This window comes from Musa acuminata, chromosome BXJ2-9, assembly GCF_036884655.1.
Source record: "Musa acuminata AAA Group cultivar baxijiao chromosome BXJ2-9, Cavendish_Baxijiao_AAA, whole genome shotgun sequence".
NCBI lineage: Eukaryota > Viridiplantae > Streptophyta > Magnoliopsida > Zingiberales > Musaceae > Musa > Musa acuminata.
In genome coordinates, this window is record NC_088346.1 from 41,307,100 (window position 1) to 41,331,918 (window position 24,819).

Genomic DNA, 24,819 nt, shown 5'->3' on the forward strand with positions numbered 1-24,819 from the left:
CGGGACATTCGCTTTTGAAATATCCTGGATTCTTGCATTCGTAGCATATAACTTGTTCTTTCTTGGGTTCAATTTTATTTTTAGTGTCACTTTTAAATTTTTTTTTTTTTGAATTTTTTGAACTTCCTTGTTAAAAATGCCAAGTCATCATCATTGTCCTCGTTACTTGAATTTTCTTTCAAATGGTCTTCATGAGTTTTCAGTGTTATATCTTTTCTGTTCTTTGGAAGGTTGTTCTCAAGCTCTTCATGAGCATTGCAAGTTATCTTATAGGTTATTAGTGACCCGATAAGTTCTTCAAGAGAGAAATTATTCAAGTCCTTGGTCTCTTGAATGTCCGTTACTTTAGAGTCCCAACTCTTTGGAAGGGATCTCAAAATTTTATTAACAAGTTTGAAATTAGAAAAAATTTTACCAAGTCCTCTTACACGATTGATGACATCCGTAAACCGGGTGTATATGTCCCCAATGGTCTTACTTGGTTTCATCCGAAACAACTCATAACTATGGACTAAAAGATTAATTTTAGACTCCTTTACTCTACTAATGCCTTTGTGAGTAATTTCGAGTGTGTGCCAAATATCAAAAGTTATTTCACAAATAGACACTTGATTGAACTCGTTTTTATCTAAAGTGCAAAACAAGGCATTCATAGCCTTGGCATTTAAAGTGAAAGTCTTCTTCTCCAACTCATTCTAATCGTTCATTGAAAGAGAAGACTTTTGAAAGCCATTTTTCATAATGTTTCATAACTCAAAATCCATAGAATTAGAAAAATTCTCATTCTAGTCTTCCAATAGATGTAATCCGTCTCATTGAACATGGGTGGATGTATAATTGAGTGACCCTCTTGGTTGCTGAATGTCATCTCTCTTGGGTTTCAAACTAAACAAGAGTAACCTTGCTCTGATACCAATTGTTATGATCAATAACAACACTAAGAGGGGGGACGAATTAGTGTAACAAAAAAAATCATCGATTTTATAAAATTTTCATTGATTGAAAAACTAATCTCATAAAGTGCTTGACTTTAAAGTAAATAAATTAGTAATTAACTTAAAAAGTAATAGCAATAGAAAATCAGAATGGAAATGAGCACACTAGAATTTATAGTGATTCGGTCGTTATGACTTGCATCCACTTCCGATTCCTCCTCCATCGAGGTCACCAGTGTCCACTAATGATCTTCATTCAATAGGCGAAGACTAACCACCTCTTTACAGTGCTTTCTCCTTTTCACGGGTTTAGGAGATAACCCTTACAAGCCTCACACATCTCTTGAATGATCACAACACTTAGAAAGGGAGGAAGAGGACTCTTTTCACTTTTACAACACTTTCACACCCCAAGACTTTAATATTTTATTTAAACTTTTGTGTCCTTTCATGCAAAAAAGAGTAGGATATTTATAGGCCCCAATGGCTTCAGAATTGGAGCAAAAAAGTGTCACATCCTCAGATTTCGAGGTACTAGAAGAACGACCACTTAACTCTCTAACACTAGGTAGTACCACCGCCTAGTCTGATAGTACCACCACCTAACAAAGCTCTCAGAGATTCAGCTTTGGCGGTACCACTGCTTGATAGGCGATACCATCACTAACATGTAATAACTGCTGATGGTACCACTGCCTAGATCACTTGTGAAACTGAGTCCTAAGCAATGTCACCGCCGGCCCTGGTGGTGCCATAGCTAGCCATAACTTCAAGTGTTGAATGGGCTATTCAACTGGCCTAATTCAGCCCTATTAAGGGCCTAGTTGGTCCCTAACTGAGTTAGTGGGATTACCTTTCAATCCTAACTCAATTTAAAGTCTAACTATGATAATTTAAGATATTAACTAAGCAATCTTGGTCCGGTATGTCAATTGTTCTTCCTGCAAGCTTCCGGCGATCTTCCGACGAATTTCCAACGATCTCTTAGCAATGTTCCAAAGGACTCCCGGCAAGCTTCTAGACTTTACAATGATCTTCTTAGCGAGTTCCGACGAGCTTCTTTGGTAAGCTTTTGGACTTCTCGGTCAATTCCAACAGAACTTTTGATAAATGTTTAGACTTCCGACGAACACTTGAACTCCCAACGAAATCTCGATCTTGACTCCGACACAACATTTGCTTTATATCTTACCGCTATCTTAGTTCATCCTATACACTTTTCTCACCATATATATTAGATTAAACAAGTTACTAATTGATTTTATCATTAAAATATGAGATTCAATATATATATTAATTATGGTTATTATATTTGAAATTATATTTTTTTGCATATTGCTGGATATATCTTAATGAAATAATTGTTGTATTAGCTATATATTTGGTTTTACTAAGGGCCAATATAATATGATTGAGTTGCTATTCTTTTCTCATTCAAATAAAAAAAATATATTTGATTCAACAAAGTTCTCTGATATCATTTATCAAAAGTGTAGAAAGAATTGATAAAGATGAATTATTCTGAGGGGACAAACTTTACAAGATGTAAACATCAACGGAAGCGGAGGAAAGGGTGATTGATACCTTTGGAAGCTACGCTAATAGGATCCAAAAAGTGTTCAGGAATCACTTATCTTTAGTGAATTAGAAGCACCCAAGAAGATAGTTAAGAGAGGAGCCTTATATTTATTTATTATTAGAGTTCAAGTCCTTATATGGACTTTGGGTGAAACTCTATAAATAGAGATGTAACTACTTCTTTTCAGTTATCTATGAAAAATATTATTCTATCTTTTGACAAACCCTGAGGTCGATCCCCTCGAAGCGATCAAGGAGGGTCAATCCCTCGAAGCGATAAGGAGGGTCGATCCCTCAAAGCGATCAAGGAGGGCCAATTCTCTCGAAGCGATCAAGGAGGCCGATCCCTTGAAGCGATCAAGGAGGGTCGATCCCTCGAAGCGATCAAGGAGGGTCGATCCCCTCAAAGTGATCAAGGAGGGCCGATTCTCTCGAAGCGATCAAGGAGGCCGATTCCCTCGAAGTGATCATCCCCTTTCTTTTCTTTTTTACGATAAGACTTTAGGGTCTTATCATTTGGTATCAGAGCTACGATAAGATTTTAGGGTCTTATCATTTGGTATCAGAGCTGCGATTCTTGGCATTCTTTCTGCAGTATTGCCGTAGCTATCCTAAAAAAAAAAAAATTGGAAAAAGGGAAAGAAAGAAAAAGAAAGAAAGAGAGAAGAAGAAACAGCAAGCACCCCACCCCCGCTTCCGGCCAGCCCACCCGCTGCCCGTTGCTGCTCTCTGGCTAGCAACCGACTCTGCCCCACTTCCGGCAGAGTCCACCACCGCCTCCCACCCGAGCCACCACCGCTTCCAGGAGACGACGCTGCCAGCGTCCCACTCCGCTACAGCCTTGCTCCTCTTCTCCACCGCCGCTGCAGGGCAACTCCTTCTCTACCGCTGTCGCTGCTTCTCGACCGATCGATCACCGCCGCCCGCCTCCCAGCCGCAACCCTAGCCGTGCCTCCCCCTGGCTCGGGCGAGAACGACCGCCGCCACTCCCCCTTGCTCTGCCCCCTTGGTGACCGAAACAGGGCAATCCTCTTGCTGCTGCGAACGGTTGCCACCACCGTCGCCGCTGCTGCCCAGCCAGCGACGACGCCGCTCGCCGCCCAGCCTGCCACCGTCGATTACTATTTTTCCCTGCAGCCTCAACCTTGGCAACACCACCGCAGCTGCCCTCCAACAGCACACACAGCAAGCTTTGTGCAACCGCTTCAACCTCGGCAACGCACGCACCGACTCCTCTTCTCAACCTCAGCCGCTTCAACGACACCGTTCTGCCCTCAACCGCACGCGATCCCTCGACGTCACCAACGCCTCCGTAGTGCGGTAGAGACAGAGCAACGCTGCCTTCCATCTACACCATCGCAACCATCGTAGCGACAAGCCCTTGGCAACGCTGCCCCTAGCTGCAGCCACATCAACGCAGTCGCCTTCTAACCCCAGCGCTCTCACCCCATGCAGTGATAGAAACAGGGCAGCTACTCTTCCTCCAACACAGCGACCGCAGCACTACCCTTGGCGTCCACCTCCTCGGCAACTTCGCATCGACAGTGTTGATGCCCTTGTCCAACACCAAAAATAGGAGTTAAGATTACAGATTTGCAATCTTACGCAATGGACACTGATAACTCGATGAAAGCACAAATGGAAGTATTGGAAATCAGAATTGAGAACCAACTGCAAGAAACACTTAATGATTTCAAAAAGAGGGAGAGCCTAAGCAAATTTCAACAAAATAGGGGCTCAAGTTCTACATTGCACAGATCTGAAAATACAAGAAAAGGGCCCCAAGATTGTGACACAAATTACTCACACATGAAGATGAAATTTCCGAGATGGAAAGATGGAGATCCGACCAATTGGATCTCTAAGGCAGAAATTTTTTTCCGTTTTCACAGAACCCCAGAAAAATCCAAGGTAGAAGTGGCCTCAATCCAGCTCGAGGGAGATGCACTCCGGTACGATTGATATGAAACTTTCCACGAAGTTCCTTCGTGGGAGCAATTCAAAAGAGGGCTTCTTGTTCGCTTTGGCCCATCTGAATATGAGAATGTTGATTGCTAGCTCACCAAAATTCGTCAGACTTCTATAGTGTTAGAATATCAGAGTAGGTTTGAAAGATTATCAAATCAAGCTAGAGATTGGTCGGACCGACAACTTCTGGATACATTTATTGAAGGGCTTATTCTAGAGATCCGGTGTGAAGTTAAGGCTTGTCAACCCTGCGCTATGATAGCTGCGATCTCATTTGCAAATCTACATGAGAAAAAAATTAGCAATGAAAGATCAGCAAGGGGTTTGTACTATGATGAAAAATAGAGTATGGAGCACCGATGTAAACAAGTGCAACTTCTGATGATTGAACCAATTGGAGAGGAGCCGAAAGCTAAGAATGTGGACTCCGATCATGAAGGTATAAATTCTAATGAAGACGTTGAACCTACTGTACATACAATGTATACATTAGCCGACTACTCTAACCCGCAAACTATGGAAGTTGCCGAAATTGTAGAACATCAGCCTATTATAGTTTTGATTGATACTAGTAGCACTAATAATTTTATGGACAGTGAGATTGTTGACCGATTGGCCCACCACATTGAAGACTATGATAGATTCGAAGTAAAGATCGTTGATGGATGGATTTTCACTTGTGATAGCAAAGGTTCAAAGATAAAATTGATTATACAGGGCCAGAAGTTCCATGCAACGATTACTATACTGAAAGACCGACCTGTTGTTTACACTATCAAAAAGTGGAGACCATACTTACTTGATCAACGGGTTGTGATGCGTTGCAGATAGTCTATGGCTAAAGTGTTGAAAGAGAAGCTCCCCGAGATTGATGCTGCTCAGCCTTGAGGACAAGGCTGATTTGAAGAGGGAGGAACTATTAGGACCCTTTTTCTGAGCTTTTGAATAATGTTTATTGAGTCTATTTAGTCCAATTATTTATTGAGTCGGTTTGGTTTAGTTAGAGTCAAGTAGAGATTTATTTAATATTTATTTATTATTAGAGTTCAAGTCATGATGGACTTTAGGTGAAACTCTATAAATAGATATGTAACTGTTTTTTTTCAGTTATCTATGAAAAATACTATTCTGTCTTTTGACAAACCCTAGGAGGTCGATCCCCTCGAAGCGATCAAGGAGGGCCGATTCCCTCGAAGCGATCAAGGAGGCCGATCCCCTCGAAGTGATCATCTCCTTTCTCTTCTTTTTTACGATAAGATTTTATGGTCTTATCATTTGGTATCAGAGCCTACGATAAGACTTTAGGATCTTATCATTTGGTATGAGAGCTTCGAGGGGATCGGCCCTCCTTGATCGCTTCAAAGTGATATCCCTTTGAGTATATTGTATGGATATTAATTAAAAGGACATGCTATATAATTTTAATATTTATAGGGATATCACTTTAAGAGAATTTAATTGATTATAATTGTAAATGCTTGAAAGTAAAAATTCTAAGTGAGATTATTTGGATGTGTATATCCACTTATAATTAAAATTATGTGTAAGATGTGACACAAAGAAGGAAGTGATAATCAATAATATATTAATTATGGACATTGACTTTGGGTTTATGAATTTTTTTAACTTTCTTGTCAAAAGTACCAAGTCATCATTATAGTCATCATCACTTGAATTTTCATTCAAGTGGTCTTCACAAGTTCTTAGTATTATATCCTTCTCATTCTTTGGAAGATTGTTCTTAAGCTCTTTATGAACATTGCAAGTCATCTCATAGGTCATTAATGACCCAATAAATTCTTCAAGAGGGAAATTAGTCAAGTCGGTGGCCTCTTGTTTGATCGTTACTTTAGGGTCCCAACCCTTTGGAAGGGATCTCAAAATTTTATTAATAAGTTCAAAATTAAAAAAAAAATTACCAAGTCCTTTTAGACCATTGATGACATCCGTAAACCGGGTGTATATGTCTCCAATGGTTTCACTTGGTTTCATCCAAAACAACTCATAGCTATGGACTAAAAGATTATTTTTGGACTCCTTTACTCTACTATTACCTTTACGAGTGATTTCGAGTATGTACCAAATATCAAAAGTTATTTCATAAATAGACACTTGATTGAACTCGTTTTTATCTAAAGCGCAAAACAAGGCATTGTGCTCATTTAATTATGGTTATTGTTTTAATTTTTTTTTTTTTTTTGCATATTGCTGGATATATCTTAATGAAATAATTGTTATATTAGCTATACATTTAGTTTTACTAAGGGCCAATATAATTTGATTGCGTTGCTATTCTTTTCTCATTCAAATAAAAAGAAATATTTGATTCACCAAAGTTCTCTGATATCATTTATCAAAAGTGTAGAAAGAATTGATAAAGATGAATTATTATCATGAGGGGACAAACTTTACAAGATGTAAACATCAACAGAAGAGGAGGAAAGGGTGACTGATACCTTTGGAAGCTGCTATAATAGGATCCAAAAAGTGTTCAGGAATCACTTATCTTTAGTGAATTAGAAGCGTCCAAGAAGATAGTTAAGTAATTGCATATGTGACTAACAAATGAAGAGGAGCCTTACGTATGGAATGTGGTCGAGGTTTCGAGTGGTTTAAGAAGTATCCAACCAAGCACAACACAAAGTGGGCATTAGATTCTGTTTACATGCAAACGTCGAGATCCTACATCTTTCTAAGTCGTGTGTCAAGTTGGAGTAGGCCTGTGAAAGGCTAAAGTACTATTATTATTATTGCTTACATGCAAAATAGGAGAACCATTAATATTACATGCAAACTCAAATCTTTTTTCACAGAAAAATAAATTTTATTTACTATAGAACATATAAAAATCACCATTCACAATGCACACCAAAACAAACCAAAAAATTAATATAAATTTAATATCAATGATATCTTAGATATTATCATATTTATTTATATTTTTTATATGGGTTCATCCAAACTAAAGGTAATGGTAGTTGGAAGTGATTGACTTTGAGTATATTGTATGGATATTAATTAAAAGGGCATGCTAAACAATTTTAATATTTATAGGGATATCACTTTAGGGGAATTTAATTGATTATAATTGTAAATGCTTGAAAATAAAAATTCTAAGTGAGATTATTTGGATGTGTATATCCACTTATAATTAAAATTATGTGAAAGATGTGACACAAAGAAGGAAGTGATAATCAATAATATATTAATTATGGACATTGACTTTGGGTTTATAATTTTTGCATATAGCTAGATGTATCCTAATAAAATAATCGTAGAAGTTGACATATATTAGGTCACATTCTGTCTCAACAAAGTGCCATTATAATATGATCGTGATGGTATTATTTTCTCATTCAGATAAAAAAAATGGTTTGATTTACCAATTGGATATAAATTATCAAAAGTATAGTAAGAATTATAAAGATGAATTATGCTGAGGTGATAAACTTTATAAGATGCAAACATCAACAAATGAGAAAAGGGTGGTTGATACCTTTGGAAGCCACGGTTGGTAGGATCCCATAAGCATTGAGGAATCACTAGTCTTAGGTGGATTAGAAGTATCCGAGAAGATGGGAGAGCAATTGCATAGATAATCAATGAACGAAGAGGAGCCTTATAGATGGAAAGCAATGGAGATTTCAAATTGTCTAAGAATGAGGCATACATCCAACCATTATAGGTAATGTGAGCTGGATTCTATTCGCATGGGGATGTCAAGAGTATATATCTTTCTTTCTAAGGTCATTTGCCGAGTTGGAGAGAGTTTGTGAATAGCCGGAGTACTATTATTATTCTTTATAAATAAAATCAGAGAACCATTAATATTACATGCAAACTCGAATCTTTTTTCCCAAAAAACTAAATTTTATATACTATAGAACATATAAAAATCATAATTCATAGTTCACATCAAAACAAACCAAAAAATTAATATATATTTAATGTTGAGGATATTTGAGACATTATCATATAATTTTACATATTTTATTTGGGTTTATACTAACTAATGCTAATGGTAGTTTGAAGTTATTTACTTTGAGTATTTTGTATGGATATTAATTAAAAGGTTATACTAGACAATTTTAATATTTGCTGGGATATCACTTCAAGGGAATTTAATTGATTGCGATTGTAAATACTTGAAAATAAAAGTTCTAAGTATGATTATTTAGATGTCTATATTCATTTGTAGTTGAAATTAGGTAGTGGTAATCGACAATATATTAATTGTGGTCATTGTCATTGATTGGGGTTGTAATATGAAATAATTTAGAAGTGTCTAAGCAGTAGGTCATATTCTATCTCAATGAAGGGCCTTTATAATATGATTGTGATGGTATTTTTTTCTCATTCAGATAAAAATTATGATATGATTCACTAAGTTCTCTAATATCAATTATCAAAAGTATAGTACGAATTGATAAAGTTGAATTGTTCTGAAGGATCAAACCTTACAAGATGCAAACATCAACACAAGAGAAGAAAAGGATTATTGATATCTTTAGAAGCTATGGTTGATAGGATCATACAAATGTTCAAAAATCACCTATCATAGGATCATAGAAGCATCCGAGGAGATGGGACTGTAATTGCATAAGCAAACAACAAATGAAGAGGAGCCTTGTAGATTAAAAGCGATGGGGATTTCAAATAGCCTAAGAAGAAAGCATCCAACCAACCATTACATGCTATGTGCGTCGAATTCTATTCACTTGTGGATGTTTAGATCTCGTATCTTTCTGAATCGTGTGCCAAGTTGGGGCGAGTCGATGAACTCCTTGAGTTTTATTATTATTATTTATAAGCAAAACAAATAAACCATTAATATTACATGAAAATTGGAATCTTTTCTTCTCAAAAAGCACTAAATTTTATTTATTATAAACATATAATAATCACCAAAACAAATCAAAATAATATATATATATATATATATATATAAATATAATGTTGGGGAAATTTGACATAGTATCATATATATTTATATATTTTATTTGGGTTCATCCTAATTAATGGGAATGATAATTCACTGTGATTGAATTTGGTATTTTGTATGAATATTAATTAAAGGGGCATGATAAACGATTTTAATGTTTGCAAGGATATCATTTCAGGAGAATTTCATTGATTGCAACTACAAATGCTTGAAATTAAAAATTCTAATCGTAATTATTTGGATGTCTATATCCACTTGTAGTTGGAATTAGATGAAAGATGTGACAAAGAAGGAAATGGTAATCCACAATACATATATTATGGTTGTTGTCATTGGGGTTGTAATTTTAGCATGTATCTATATGTATCCTGTTGAAATAATTGTAATAGTAGCTATTTGTTAGGTCACATTCTGTCACAACCAAGGGCCATTATAATATAATTATGATAGTATTTTTTTCATTCAAATAAAATGATTTGATTCACTTAGTTCTCTAATATCAATTATCAAAAGTGTAATGGAAATTGATAATGATGAATTATTCTAAGAGGACAAACTTTACAAAATGCAAACATCAACAAACGAGAAGGAAAGGGTGACTGATACTATTGGAAGCTATGTTTGGTAGGATCCCAAAAGTATTCTAAAATCACTAATCTTTTATGCATTAGAAGCATCCGAGGAGATGGGAGAGCAATTGCATAGACACCCAATGACTGAAGAGAAGCCTTATAGATGAAAAGTAGTGAGTGTTTCGAATGGTCTACGAAGGTAGCATCCAACTAACCATTGCACACAATGTATACCGAATTTTGTTCACATGCACACGTAAAGATCTCGATCTTTTTTTGAGGGATGAGTTGGAGCAAGTCTATAAATAGCAGAAGGACCATTATTATTATTTACAAGCAAACTATTAATATTACATATAAACTCGAATTTTTTTCTCAAAAAAATAAATTTTATTTACTATAGGATTGTTAAAAATCACCATTCACAGTTCATATAATTTTATATATTTTACTTGGGTTTATCCTAACTAAAGTTAGTGATAGTTTGAAGCGATTGACTTTGAGTATTTTGTATGGATATTAATTAAAAGAATATGCTAAATAATTTTAATGTGTCCAGGGATATCACTTCATGAGAATTTAATTGATTGCAACTGCAAATGTTTGAAAATAAAAATTTTAAACGTGATTATTTGGATGTCTATACCCATAATATATTAATCATGATCATTGTTATTATGGGATATAAAGGGAAATAAACTTTTGTATATGAACAAATACTAGCAGGCCATAACACACAGCGAAATTAAATGAAATCACAATCAAATAGAACACTAAGATATATGTGAAAAACCGTGAAAGGTAAAACCCACGGGACAAACTAAAGATAATCCACTATGAGAATAATGAATATACAAATCTCAATCTCTTGCACAAAACCCTAATAACAATTACGAGAGAATAACTAGGATACAAGGATTATGTTAATATGCATAATATCTAAATTCTCCTCAAGTAATCACAGTAAGAATCTATTGTAGATCTAATCTAACCTAAGATGAAAACACTACTAGATGATTGAGAACAGTCTCTCTGCGTTATCATGGTCTTCTTCCCTTTCTTTCTCTTATTTTTCTGACTTGGTCTCCTCCTTTTCTTGGAATCATGTGGCTGCAATTTTTGCCCTTGCTGCTACCCTTTTTCTACCTCATTTTCACAGCCACCACACCCCCTCTAATATGATTTAGGGTTAGGTATTAGAGGAGGTGTGCTGTAGGCTATTAAAGCCCACCATGGGTTGTCAGCCTAACAACCTCTCCTTTCAGCCCATAAGGAAGGCTGTCCTATTACTCCTCAATGTGAAGCTATGGTGACCAGCTGTCAGCATATCTCCTGTCTTTCTTTTGGTAAGGTCTTTGTTAACATGTCTGCTCCATTGTTATCTGTGTGAATTTTCTGAAGTTACAACTACTTCTTTTCAAGTACATTTCGAATCCAGTGGTATCTGACATCTATATGCTTTGACTTTGAATGAAAAGTTAGGTTCTTACACAAATAGATGGCACTCTGGCTGTTATAATACACCACATAATTTTTCTATTTCAGCCCCAATTCTTGCAAGAATTCTTTCATCCATAATATTTCTTTGCATACCTCTATAGCATCAATATATTCTGCCTCTATGGTGAAGAGAGCAATACACCTTTATAATATGGATTGCCATGACATAGCTCTCCCTACAAAAGTAAGTATATAACCTGATGTTGACTTCCTCATATCTATATCTCTTATCATATATGTATTTGTGTAACTTATCAACATAGGTGGTCCACCTCTAAGGCTTAAACAAACCTTAGAGCTCCCTCTAAGATATCTAAAAATCCACTTCACCACTATCCAGTGCTCTTTGCTTGGATTTGCAAGAAATCTATTAGTAACACCCATTACATATGCAATGTCTAGCCTCGTACATACTATTGCATACATTAAACTTCCAACTGCTGAAGCATAAGAAACTTTTTGCATTTTCTCCTTCTCCTCATCGCTTGATGGACTCTGTTCTAAGCACAACTTGAAGTGACCTGCAAGAGGAGAACCAACTGGCTTTGCATTGCTCATACTGAACATTTCCAATATCTTCTTGATATATTTCTCCTGTGACAACCAAATCTTATTAGTTTTTCTATCACGGGAAATCTGCATGCCCAGTATTTGTTTTGCTGGTCCCATGTCCTTCATTGCAAAAGACTCACTCAGTTCCTTCTTCAACCTATCAATTTTAGACATATCTTTCTCAAGAATAAGCATGTCATTAACATAAAGTAAAATAATTATAAAATTCTCACCATTTGATGTATGCACAATGATCTGAAGCTATTCTTTTATATCAATTTTTCATCATAAATGAATCAAATTTTCTGTACCACTCAATGAAGACTACATCTCTGCTTCTAAACACTTTCTATTTTTTTGGATCCCAAAGCTTGTAACCAAAATGATCATATGAGTAGTCAAGAAAAATGCATTCTTTTGTCTTATCATCCAGCTTGGACCTCTCATTGTTTGGAATATGTACAAATGAACGACAACCAAACACTCTCAAATGCTTGTAGAAAATATCTTTCTCTGACTATATATGCTTTGCAATATCACCATATAGGGTTGTATATGGTGACAAGTTGATCACATTAACTGTAGTCCTCAAAGCCTCATTCCAAAACTTTTTGTGTGGCTTGACCTGTGAAAACAAACATCTGATCTTTTCTATGATGGTGTAGTTCATCCTCTTTACAATTGTATTATGTTGAAGTGTACTAGGAACTATCATCTCATGTTGGATCCTATGTGACCTACAATAATCATTAAATAATCATGTGTACTCACCACCATTATCTGATCTTATGCATTTCAATTGTCTTTCTATCTCCCTTTCAACCCTAACATGAAACTCTTTGAAGACATTAATAACCTGATATTTAGTCTTCAAAGCATAGGCCCAAACTTTTCTAGAAAAATCATATATAAAGTGACAAAATAAAGTGCACCACTTATACCAAGAATATCAATAGATTCACTAGGAGTTTTTGTCCTCAAAGGACCACATATATCTATATAAACACTGTCTAAGACATGTATTTTTCTAGATAAAATAGGACTAGCAAATAAAACTTTGTGTTGTTTACTAACCAAATAATCAATACAAGAGTTCAAATGTATACATTTGAGGTCTGGCAATACCTCTCTCTTGGAAAAAGCTTGTAGCCCATTCTCACTCATGTGTCATAGTCTCATATACCGCAACTCTATGCTGAAGTCTTTCTCTGTAGCATTTAACTGCTCATCATAAGCTTTAGCCTACAACTTGTACAAAGTATGACATTTCTTTCCATTAGCCACAATAAGAGAACCCTTACTGAGCTTCCATTGCCCTTTGTGAAATATGCTATCATAGTCTTCATCATCTAGCCTTCCAACTGAAATTAAATTTAGCCTCAAGTCAATCACATGCCTCACATCCTTAAGCACCAACTTGCAGCCAAGGTTGGTCTTTAAATGGATATCACGTATGCCAATGATATCTACCATGCCATAGTTACCTATCTTGACAACACCAAAATTTCCAGACCTGAATATAGCAAAAAACTCTCTCCATGGTGTAGCATGATAAGAAGCACTTGTGTCAATCACCCACTCAAGATCCTGATATACACAAAAAATATATCATCAGAAGGAGACAAAATCAAATAATCATTACTCTACACTATAGCTATAATATTATCTTTTGACTTTATAGACTCCACTTCTTTTCCCTTTTTCTTGCTCTTCTTAGGTTACTTGCATTGGTTCTTGTAATGTCCTTTCTTACTATAGTTATAGCAAACAATATATTTTCTTGATCTTGATTTGCTTCTACCCAAGCGTGAATTGCTTCGACCTTCCTCTGTTCTTTGAGATAAGTACTTGTGAATCATTATGAGATGTTGTTGAATTCTTTCTTCTCAACTTCTCATTCAACAAACTGCTTGTTACTTAACTCATAGTCACAACACCATCTGGTGCAGAATTACTGAGGGAAACCTTTCTGGTAATGAACTGAAAAGTAACAATGCTTGCAACGCATCATCAAGAGGTATTTCATAGAGGATAACTGGTTAGTGATACTTTGCATTTCATTCAAATACTCAACAATAGAAACACCCTCTCTATATTTTAGGTTCATAAGTTTTTTTATCAAAAAAACTTTGTTGCCAACTATTTTTCTTTTATAGAGACTTTCCAACTTTTTCCAAAGAGAATATGCAGAAATTTCAGTAGAAATATAGTGAAAGACACTATCATCAAGCCTTCGTCGAATAAACCCAACTATTCTTTAATCTAACCTCTTCCACTCATAATCTGTCATAATTGTGGGTTTTACACTATCCCCCTACAAAGGTCCATACAAATCTTTGCAATACAAGATATCTTCCATTCTTGATTTTCATATTAACCAATTGTTTCCATTCAAACTAATCATGCGAGAAACACTATTGGCCTCCATGTTTAAATACAAAATTAAATCATCAAAACCCTGCTCTGATACTAGTTGATGGGATATAAAGAGATAAACTTTTGTATATGAACAAATACTAGTAGGCCATAATACGCAACGGAATTAAATGGAATCACAATCAAATAGAACACCAAGATATGTTGAATCTCGGATTTTGATAATAAAACCAATCAATATGTGTTTATGTTTTAATCTGCGTTTTTGAGTGACGTAGGATGCTTCGATTATGATGAGACAATTATAGCAGGAAAATCATGTTATGCCGGAGGAACATGTCAGAAGATTGGACGTTGTGCCGGTGGATCGGTCGACGTATCGACAGAAGGCTTCGAGCCGTGGATTCGGGCATCGGGCTAAGAAAAGTGGGTATTGCACCAAGGATATCGGAGTTGCAGAGTCAACTAGCCGATTGGGCAATAGGCCACAAGAGAGGATGATACGCCGAAGAATCGGATGAAGCATCGAGGGACCAATGACATGCCAGATAACTTGATTGCTTAGGAGTAATTGTCTCGATCAAAGTTTGGTTTTACATATGCAGGATTAACTACGATAGCTTGAAGACAGAAAGTAAGTCTATCGGAGTCAAGTTCGATAGGTGTTCGAGAGTCCGAAGATTCGTCGGAGATGCTGCCGGAACCAACCGAGAGGAAATCGGGGACTTGTCGGAGTTTTCGGAAGTCCGCCGAAGAGATCGTCGAAGGTTTGCGGAGATCACCGAGAAGGCTCGGCTACTCGCTGAACTCGCCACAAGATTGGGAGCCCACTGGGAGTCCGCCGGAAGAAATCCAAGGGTGTATCGGAAGATCTCCGGAAGATCGTCGGAAAGCTCGCCGGAAGGAAACTCGACATTGCCGGTTATAAGATCTGCCTAGGACTATGTCTTAACTTCGTAGTTTGCATGTAATTAGAGTTAAGATTAAGAATTAATCATATAATCTAGTTAGGGGCCAACTGGGCCCGAATTTGAGTTGGTTTAGGCCAAGTTTGGAGCCCAACTAGTGAGCTGGAACAGTCTAAGTGGTGGCACCACCCAGAACCCGAAGGATCGGGCGGTGGCACTGCTCAGCATCCGAGAGGTCCGGCGGTGGCACCACTAGTACACTGTTAATGTCAGACACTGACAAGCGGTGGCACCGCCAGCATCGAGAACCCAAGAGAATTCAAAATTTGAAGCCCAAATTTGAATCCTCTTGGGGCCTATAAATACCCCTCAATTCTCAGCAGAGCACAACTTTTTGAGAAGCAATAGATTGAGATAAAAGCCTTTGTAAAGTTTTTAGCAAGCCTTCTTTTCAATTACTTGAGTGTTCACCTCCTTCCTTTTCATTGAAAACTTGTACGAGTATGAACCACTTGTAAAAGTTGTAAGAGGGGTAATTGTCCTTCCCCTTCAAAGTGATTTGCTAGTGGAAGTTAGGAGCCTCATTGAAGAAAGCTTCGTAAGTGGATGTAGGTCATTTGACCGAACTACTTTAAATTAGTATGTTCGTTGAATGTGTGAGTACTTACCTTCCTAAAATTGTTATTTATACTATAGCAAGCTTTCGTTTTCATCTTTTCACTTTACTCAAGTTATTGTCGAATCAAAATCTCCTCGTATTTACAAATTTGGTTTCAAAATTACAAGTTTTAATCCACTGCACTAATTCACCCTCCCTCTTAGTGTCGCTTCGATCCTAACAAGATATACATGGAAAATCCCTCCAATATGAAGGGTAAAAACTATGGGGCAAACTAAAGATAATCCGCAATGAGAATAATGAATATATAAATCTCAATCTCTTGCCCAAAACCCTAGCAACAATTACAAGAGAATAACTGAGATATAAGGATTACATCACTGTGCACAATATCTAAATTCTCTCCAAATAATCACAATGAGAATCTACTATAGATCTGATCTAACATGAGATGAAAACACTACTAGATGATTGAGAACAGTCTCTCTACGTTGTCTTTGTTCTCCTTCTTTTCTTTGGAATCATGTGACTGCAATTTTCGCCTTTACTGTTACCCTTTTTCCGCCTCTTTTTTGCGGCCACCATACCCCCTCTAATATGATTTAGGGTTAGGTATTAGAGGAGATGGGTTGTTAAAGTCCATCATGGGCTGAACCCACTATGGGCTGTCAGCCCAACGGCCTTTGGGGTTATAATTTTCAAATGTAATTGGATATATCCTAATGAAATAATTAAAAATAGTGGGTTTTTTTTCTTATTCAAATAAAAAAAAATCATTTGTTTCACCTAGTTTTCTGATATCAATTATCAAAAGTGTAGTAAGAATTGTTAAAGATGAATTATCCTCGGCCACAAACTTTACAAGATGCAAACATTAACAAAAGAGGAGGTAAAGGTGATCGATACCTTTGGAAGCTGCGATTGATAGGATCCTAGGAATGTTTAGGAATTTCATGGGATTGAAAGCATCCGAGAAGATGGGAGAGCAATTGCATAGGCAATTAATGAATGAAGATGAGCCTTATAGATGGAAAGCAATGAGGGTTTCTAGTGGTCTGAGAAGAAAGTATCCAACCAATTATCACATGCAATGTGCATCAAATTCTGTTCATGTACATACGCTGAGATCATATCGTATCTTTCTTGAGTTATATGCCGAGTTAAAGCGGGTCTAGAAATAATTGAAGTACTATTATTATAAGATACAAGCCAAAGAGGAGAACCATTAATATTTCATGCAAACTTGAATCTTCTTTCCTAAAAAAATAAATTTTATTTACTAGAACATGTAAAAATCACCATTCACAATTCACAATTCACACCAAAATGAATCAAAAAAATTAATATATATTTAATGTTAGGGATATTTGAGATATTATTATATATATTTATATGTTTTATTTGGATTTATCCTAACTATTAGTAATGATAGTTTGAAGTTATTGACTTTGAGTATTTTGTATGGATACTAACTAAAAGGATATGCTAAACAATTTTAATGTTTGTAGGTATATCACTAGAGGAATTTAATCGATTACAGCTACGAATGAAAATAAAAGTTCTAATGTGATTATTTGAATCTCTATATCCACTTCTTGGAATTAGATAAAAGATGTGACAAAAAAAGAAAGTGAAAATCGATAATATATTAATTATGGTTGTTGTATGTGGGATTGTAATTTTTGCATATAGCTAGCTAGATATATCCTAATAAAATAATTATAATAGTGGCTATACAGATCGCATTCTGTCTCAACCAAGGACTACTATAATATGATTATGATGATTTTTTTCTCATTAAGATAAAAAAATTTAATTCACCAAGTTCTCTTATATCAAATATCAAAAGTTTAGTAAGAATTGATAAAGATAAATTGTTGAGGGGACAATCTTAACAAGATACAAACATCAACAATCCTGACCAGCACACCTTCTTGGATATTTACTTGAAACTAATGTAATAAAACAGATTTCCTACTTGATAGACTCCACAGTGAGTCTAGCTTTGCATTATTGGATGAAATTACAATGACCAGAATGGTTCTGACCTATCTGACAACCATGCAAGTCAACCAGCCAAGTCCTTTCCTTTCATGAAACTTTTCAATATCATAGTTTTCTGGGATATCGTTACAAAGAATCTTTTTGAGTCAGCTTCAAGTAGAAAAATGGCCATTAAACTTCGACTTCCTTCCCAATGTTAATCTAAGAACATAACAGACAGCTAGCTTGTATTTCAAGCTTGCTGTCCTAATTGGACTGATGGGACTAGAGGCTCAGAATGGCTTCCGTCTGCATTCCATAAGTGCTCACTGCCATTTGTTGTTCTCTCCATGCTACAAATATCTGGAGATTTGGTTGGAAACAGAGGAGGCTTGCGGAGAGCTGTGAACACCTTGCTTCCTTCACCACCAGTAGCTAAGCATAACGTGTCGCCCCGACCATGCCATACACCATTTTGGACATTGTTCATTTCCAATGTCCTTGATTCCTGACCAAGCCAATGAAACACAGCATGTCATAAAAATCCTTGGCAAATGTCTTGTGAATAATATTAATCTGCAATTTTTTAAGGATCTTATAGTAACCTGGCATAATGTGCAACAAGGGCAGATGAGATGGTTAACACAATCATCTAAAGAACTATCACTTCCCTGCAAACAAATAAAACGTATGTTAAAAGAATCCAAGAATGCAAGCATCCAAACTTATATATCAAAAGAATGAGTCAGTAGTATGTCTGAAGCTAGAGTTGGCACCAATGAGACAACAACACATGTTGATAAATTATCATTATCATGCATAAAATATAAGTATGACCAAGTTTGTTTATTATGGGCACAATGAGGTAACATGAGAGCCTAGTCTATTTCCACTGTTCTCCATGTGGCAGTTTCAATACTTGACAGATCTCATTGATCTTGCAAACAGGTCCCTGTGTTGTAAAAATATCGTTCATACAGCTACCTAATTTACCATATACTCCTCCTATGGAAGCACATTAAAAAAGATATTCAAATATTATGTGCAAATAAAAAAATCTCATAGCTCATGCCTCAAGGTGAAACCTCAAGCATTCAGTGATGTTGGCAATCTTTAGTATGACAAAACTGGTTACAGGAGAAAAAATTGCAGAGATAAATCACATAGAAATCACACTCCTAAAGATCCAAATGGAACTCAATCTAGCAAAATATCATCTGTTTTTATTCACTGTAACCTTTTAAGCATAAAGATAATCTCAATAGTTTTAGAAGAATTATACTTTTACTAGATAATGGTTCACCTTAACAAGTCCCAGCATAAGTGTCAGAATCATTTGTTTCACAAGGTTTAGTAAACAAAAGACTTGTACACTCATACAGGGATTTAAATAGGTGCTCGGGCGCTCACCTAGCCACTCGGGTGAAGCGAGGCGAGGTGAGGCTTGAGCGCCTCATAGATTGGCTAGGTGGGGCGCTTTAGTGAAGCGCCACATGGGTGCTTGCCTGAACTAAGGCACTAGGTGCCTCGGGCAGCGTTTGGTTGAAACCATGCAACCAAACCAAACTATTAAGTCTGGTTTAGTTAAACAGTAGCTAGTTGGTTCGATTGAACCAACTAAGCTACATAGTATTACTATAATTGCAAAACCCACCCCCTACCCCCTCACGTGACCCCGAGCCTTAAACCCTTGCACAGTCGATGTCTTCGCTACCAATACTTCCTTCGTCACTGCCACCATCGCTGACACACAGGACTGTCGCTACTTCTGTGTCCAGCTCCTTCTACCATCGAGAGAGAGGACTGCAACTTCCTCCGCCACCGATAAACAAATCTAAAGCTTCCTCCGCCCATGACGTCACCATCCGCAACTTCCATTGCCACCACAAATTATAATGTGCCATCACAATTCAAGTATCTAATTTCTCACAAATAAAACAAATTGCTAAACTATTTCCCTATACAATTTTCTAATACCCTATCATGTGGAAATTTTGTTAAAGAAGCTCATAAAAGAGCAAGCATTTGAGTTGACTAGTGAACTTCCTATTTTTAACATGAAAATGGAAAAAAAAAGTTAGCCATGGGTTGTACATGAAGCACAACTAATTTACAAACTACAAAATATAGCACAAGAAAATTGAGAACAATAATAAACTAGGAAGAGATGCATACCCGTATGTTAAATTGCTTCTTTATTCGGGTACGGAAGTAACCCAAATACAACCCCGTCAAGATGGTAGATACAATTCCCATATATAAGAAGCTATGATGGTCGGTAATACCAAAAGCTATGAAATTGAACAATGAAACAACTATAAAGATAAAATACACCATTGCCTGTACCCAAAAAAAAAAAAATCAAATCAATGAAGGTGATATGAAACAAATAGCACAAGGAGAAACTTCAACAAGGTAATAAAAGGAAACTTAAGCATCCATGCAAACTTTTTAAGTAAGAAGATTTTGTAATACATTGAATTAATTAGTGATGCATAATCCTACTGCATACACTTTTGTGGAAAGAGATAAATTTATTTGTGCAACATAACAAGTGAAAAATAGGACCAGGACCAGATTTACAAAATATTTAAATGGAAAGCATGTGTAATATATTTATACACGAGACAGCGTAATTAATGTTTATGCAATCAACATCAGCAATTAGTATTATATATGGTTCAATATCATGTGTTGCAAAAACTAATGAGGAACATAAAAAATTACTATGTAATTTCAAGTCCAAAGCTTGATGTTTAACCTTTCTCAAGAAAAAGAAGTGTTTAAAATTCAACGAAATCACAACATGCTGGATCTATCTAGCTTAGGATCCTTAGATTTAAGCACACATCCCAAGCTTTGGAATAAATACATTTCTACTTCCAGAAATACAAGTTTAGTTTGATTATCTTTTATCAGCTAATGCAACCAATTCCTTTCAATCTTTTCTAGATGGGATGACTAGAAGACTAGTCATTCACATCTAAATCCAATCATGTTCCACTATAATATTAATTTTACTTTATATTCTACTTATTCACTAGCTAGAGGCAAACATATCAACTACGAAAATATGTCGGATGGCATAAAAAAGAATTATGCTTTGTGATACATAGTCTACAAATAATCCCTTAAGTATTCAGAAATACATGCCGACAAAATATTCCCTGAAAAATAGTTCCCCTGTAGAATTCAGTAGTTAACAAATGCATTCTTATATTACAATCACATAGTTCCCATATAAACCCAGAATATAGAAGATCATATCAAAGAAAATGGCCGATTTGCACCAGTAAATTAACTTTGATGTAACAGGCTGGAATAATTGTAATTTGGCATTCAATAGTCAAACTAGCACCAGAATGTGTCAACCATAGAGATGTTACAAGTAATTAGCACAAGAGTGAATATTTATAGTAAAGGAAGTTGCCTTCTCAACTCCTATGAAAAAGAAAGCAACATGACCTATTTAGCCTAGACTAGTCAGTAATAGCTTGTTGGTACAGATAGTCAACTATATATGTCATAACAGAACCAGCGCTAAGAGAATGATCATATCCAGCCTTACTAGGACCCTTCTCTTACAATGTAAAAGCATGGTCTACAAAAGTCCCAAAATGTCTCCCCATCAGCCAATTTACTAGGATGTTAAATTAGTAATAGTAAATGGTCAACCTTGCAAATCATTATAGACAGTGCCATATGTCAGGTCCATAATGTCTGCCCAGCAGCAATTTTTTTTTTTTATGCACACTGCTAGAATATACATTTTCTATGTAAAAAGTCTTTTTTTGTGTTTGCTTGCATGCTTATGTGCATGTGCGAAGAAAACATTCACCAAGAAAATTCTATATTCCCCAACAAATGAAAATCACTCAGATAAATTTCAACAAAGAAGATTCAGAATTCACTAGGGAAATTCACATCCATATAGAATAAATAGAAATTTTATATACTGCCCTGGGCCGATTAGCTAGGTAAACAGCAGGATTATTATCCTCTCAAAAGAGACGATTAATTTTTATCAAAAATGTAACCAAACAGTGAATAACAGCTCAAAATAATAGAACCAGTTAAGAAACAAAAATATAACAAAATCAAACAGTATGTTAGGGACAAATTTTAACTTGATAATACCACAGCAACAAAAGCGATATTTTCCTTTTACATTTCTTATTTATACACACGAAAAAGATGATTTTTTGGTAAAAATCATATAAAACTTGAAGCAACCAAGAATAAAGCCTCACCTGAAGAAACCACGACCCTAAGTTGGCTCTGTGCATGTTCTTCCCAAATCTATAGCATGGGCAACTGCAAAATAACATTTAAATTATTACATCATAGAAATTCACATCAACAATCAAGACCGTGTTCGTTGCAGAAAGAATCACTGCGATTTTTCATCAAACTATTGCATCCTGATATAAAACGTAAATCACAAAAAGAAACAAAAGGAAAGGAAAAAAAGCAAAATGCAAGTACAAAATAAAATGCCACAGATAAACGTCGTACGGAAAGCCTTCATATGAATCAGAGGAATTCAACCAAAGAAAGATAAAAATGTAAGCCTTTCCTATTGAAGAACCACAAATTCAAGAGACCCAAAAAGGCTCCTCTTTGTAACACAACTGAAACAACCAGGAAAAAGAATGCTTTAGACAAAAGGAACGCAAGGCACGATTGGGGAAGACAAGCTTCACCATGCGGCTTCGATGGCGATGCGCCGGTCCTCGAAGCAATCCATGACGTCGCCCTCCCACATCCGCTGCACGCCACCGAACTCCAACCCCGCCTCCTCGTTCGCCTCTTCTGCCACCGAATCTTTCCGGCGCGTCTTCCCCACGGAGAGCCCCTGCGTCTGGAGCGCCACAGTGGCGCACAGCATGTCGAAGTCCAGCACCGCAGCCACATCTCTTCCTCCCGCATCGTCCTCCTCCTCCGTCTCCTTGTCCGTCTCCACCACCGTTGCCTCTTTCCTGTCCTCCGCCTCCGGCATCGCAACCCACGGAACCCTCCCTGTCGCTTCTTTCCTTAGATTCGATGGAAATGGAAACCCCTGGCAATCTTTATCTCCTTCCCTTCGCCTCTCAACTCCACTTCCTCTTTCCCTTCCTCCACCAAGCAAAAGCAACCCCCAATTAAAGCACCAATTTGAGAGACTATTATTACATTGCTCGAACTAATTAAACGATTTGATTTAAAAAGGAGAAAAGCGGGGCTTCCTTTAGGTGATTCTGTTCCTTAACTTTTATTCACGAAAATGCCCTCTCACACTCTTGAAACGCCATTTTTATCCTCGACGGATATCTGTAAAAAGATGATTAAATCCACTTGGATGCGGCTATTAAATTAGATAATATACATTTTTCTTACGCTTATATATTCAAATAGGATTTGGGAGAAATACAAAAATAGATATCGTAATAATGCTACTGTACATGGTTATCACTAATTATTTTGACGAACATATATATACACTGCAGCTAATAAATATTTTGATCATTTTAATAAAACAATTCAACTGACCACTATGATTGATTTTTGTATGACTATTAAACCTTTCGTCGACACGAGGATAGATATTCCAGCTCAGCATTCACACAGGACACAGCTCAACTTAATTATTCATCTCCATGTTATAAAATATTTTAGATGGTTAATAAGTCTGATATTAAATTTTGGATAAACATTGTGCACCCGAATTTCAAAGTAATTTATACCCAAATAAGAACTTGGAGGCCATAATCTTCTTGAGTCTGTGATGTGATCCTATTAAAAAAAGATAAATTTATTAATATACATATATCATTGAGGGGTTAAATAGTAATTGAAACCTTCACATAGCCATACGCATTGCTGCTATTAATTATTCGCTGCCGTGAGAGAGAGAGAGAGAGAGGAAGACAACGCGAGAGGGGGAATGCATATGGTCGGCGGCGCGGCGAGTTCATCGAAGGTGGGTCCCGTCTCCATCCGGCCACAGTAACTGGTCCCACACTGTGCTCGCCTTTTCTGACGCCACGCTTATCCTTCACTCTGTGGGAACGCAGACACGCGAATCGACTTCCGTTCACAGGGAAATATCCCCTCCAAGCTCAGCTGTTAAGTGGAATCATACAAAATCCAGCTCTCACCGTTCACCAGCACAAGCGTCGTCTCTTACCGGCGGAGATCTGCCGACGGACAACCACCGCGTTACGGTGGATTGGATGGATCCCTACCTCACTTTGCGGACGGATGAGCTGTGACACTGACGGCTGTGATTGGTGCTACGTGAATGAGATATAACAACGAACGGCCGACGCAGCGTCAGATCAGCGGATGGACACGCAGAGGCCATGTCGTCATCACATGACAATTATAGACAAACAGGAGAGGAGGTGACGAAGATCGAGAAATGCTTTATATTTCACGCTCATTTCGGGTCCGGATCGACTTGGGATTAAATATAATTTCGACCCACTGTCACATTAATTGATTCGGATCTTATTTGGAATTTTCTTTTCAGATAAACACACAATATTTAAACAGGTTGCTGATGGAAATGAGTACGAACACCACTGAGAGAGAGAGAAATGTGTTGAGTTTGTTGAGGTGGGGCGGATGCAGATAAGGTTGGGTGTTTTGCTTCGTCAGCAAGCCGGCAGCGTTATCTGGAGTGGGTCCACCGCGTTGGTCCACTTTTCAGAATTGATTTTAGTGACTTTATTATTAGGTGGGTGGCGAACACGCGACTGAATCTTATATGACGTATGAATAAAATACTAGGAAGGTAAATGGAAGGTATTGGAAGAATATATAACATGTTGACCTATTGTAATTTGGTTAATTAATTTTTACCATTCGATTTGTTTGATTTCTATTACAATAGATTCTGCCCGAC

General features: G+C 36.7%; 1 protein-coding gene across 1 annotated transcript; it reads right to left on the reverse strand.

The window, feature by feature from the left end:
• Positions 1 to 18,018: 18,018 nt before the first annotated feature.
• Positions 18,019 to 23,095, reverse strand: LOC135623440 (uncharacterized). Its single transcript, XM_065126412.1, has 5 exons — positions 22,637 to 23,095; positions 22,184 to 22,247; positions 20,109 to 20,273; positions 18,539 to 18,604; positions 18,019 to 18,441 (listed from the first exon to the last, which is right to left on the reverse strand). The coding sequence occupies exons 1-5, from the start codon at positions 22,930 to 22,932 to the stop codon at positions 18,187 to 18,189; spliced, it is 846 nt and encodes a 281-aa protein (XP_064982484.1). The 5' UTR covers positions 22,933 to 23,095; the 3' UTR covers positions 18,019 to 18,186.
• Between the last annotated feature and the right edge of the window lie 1,724 nt (positions 23,096 to 24,819).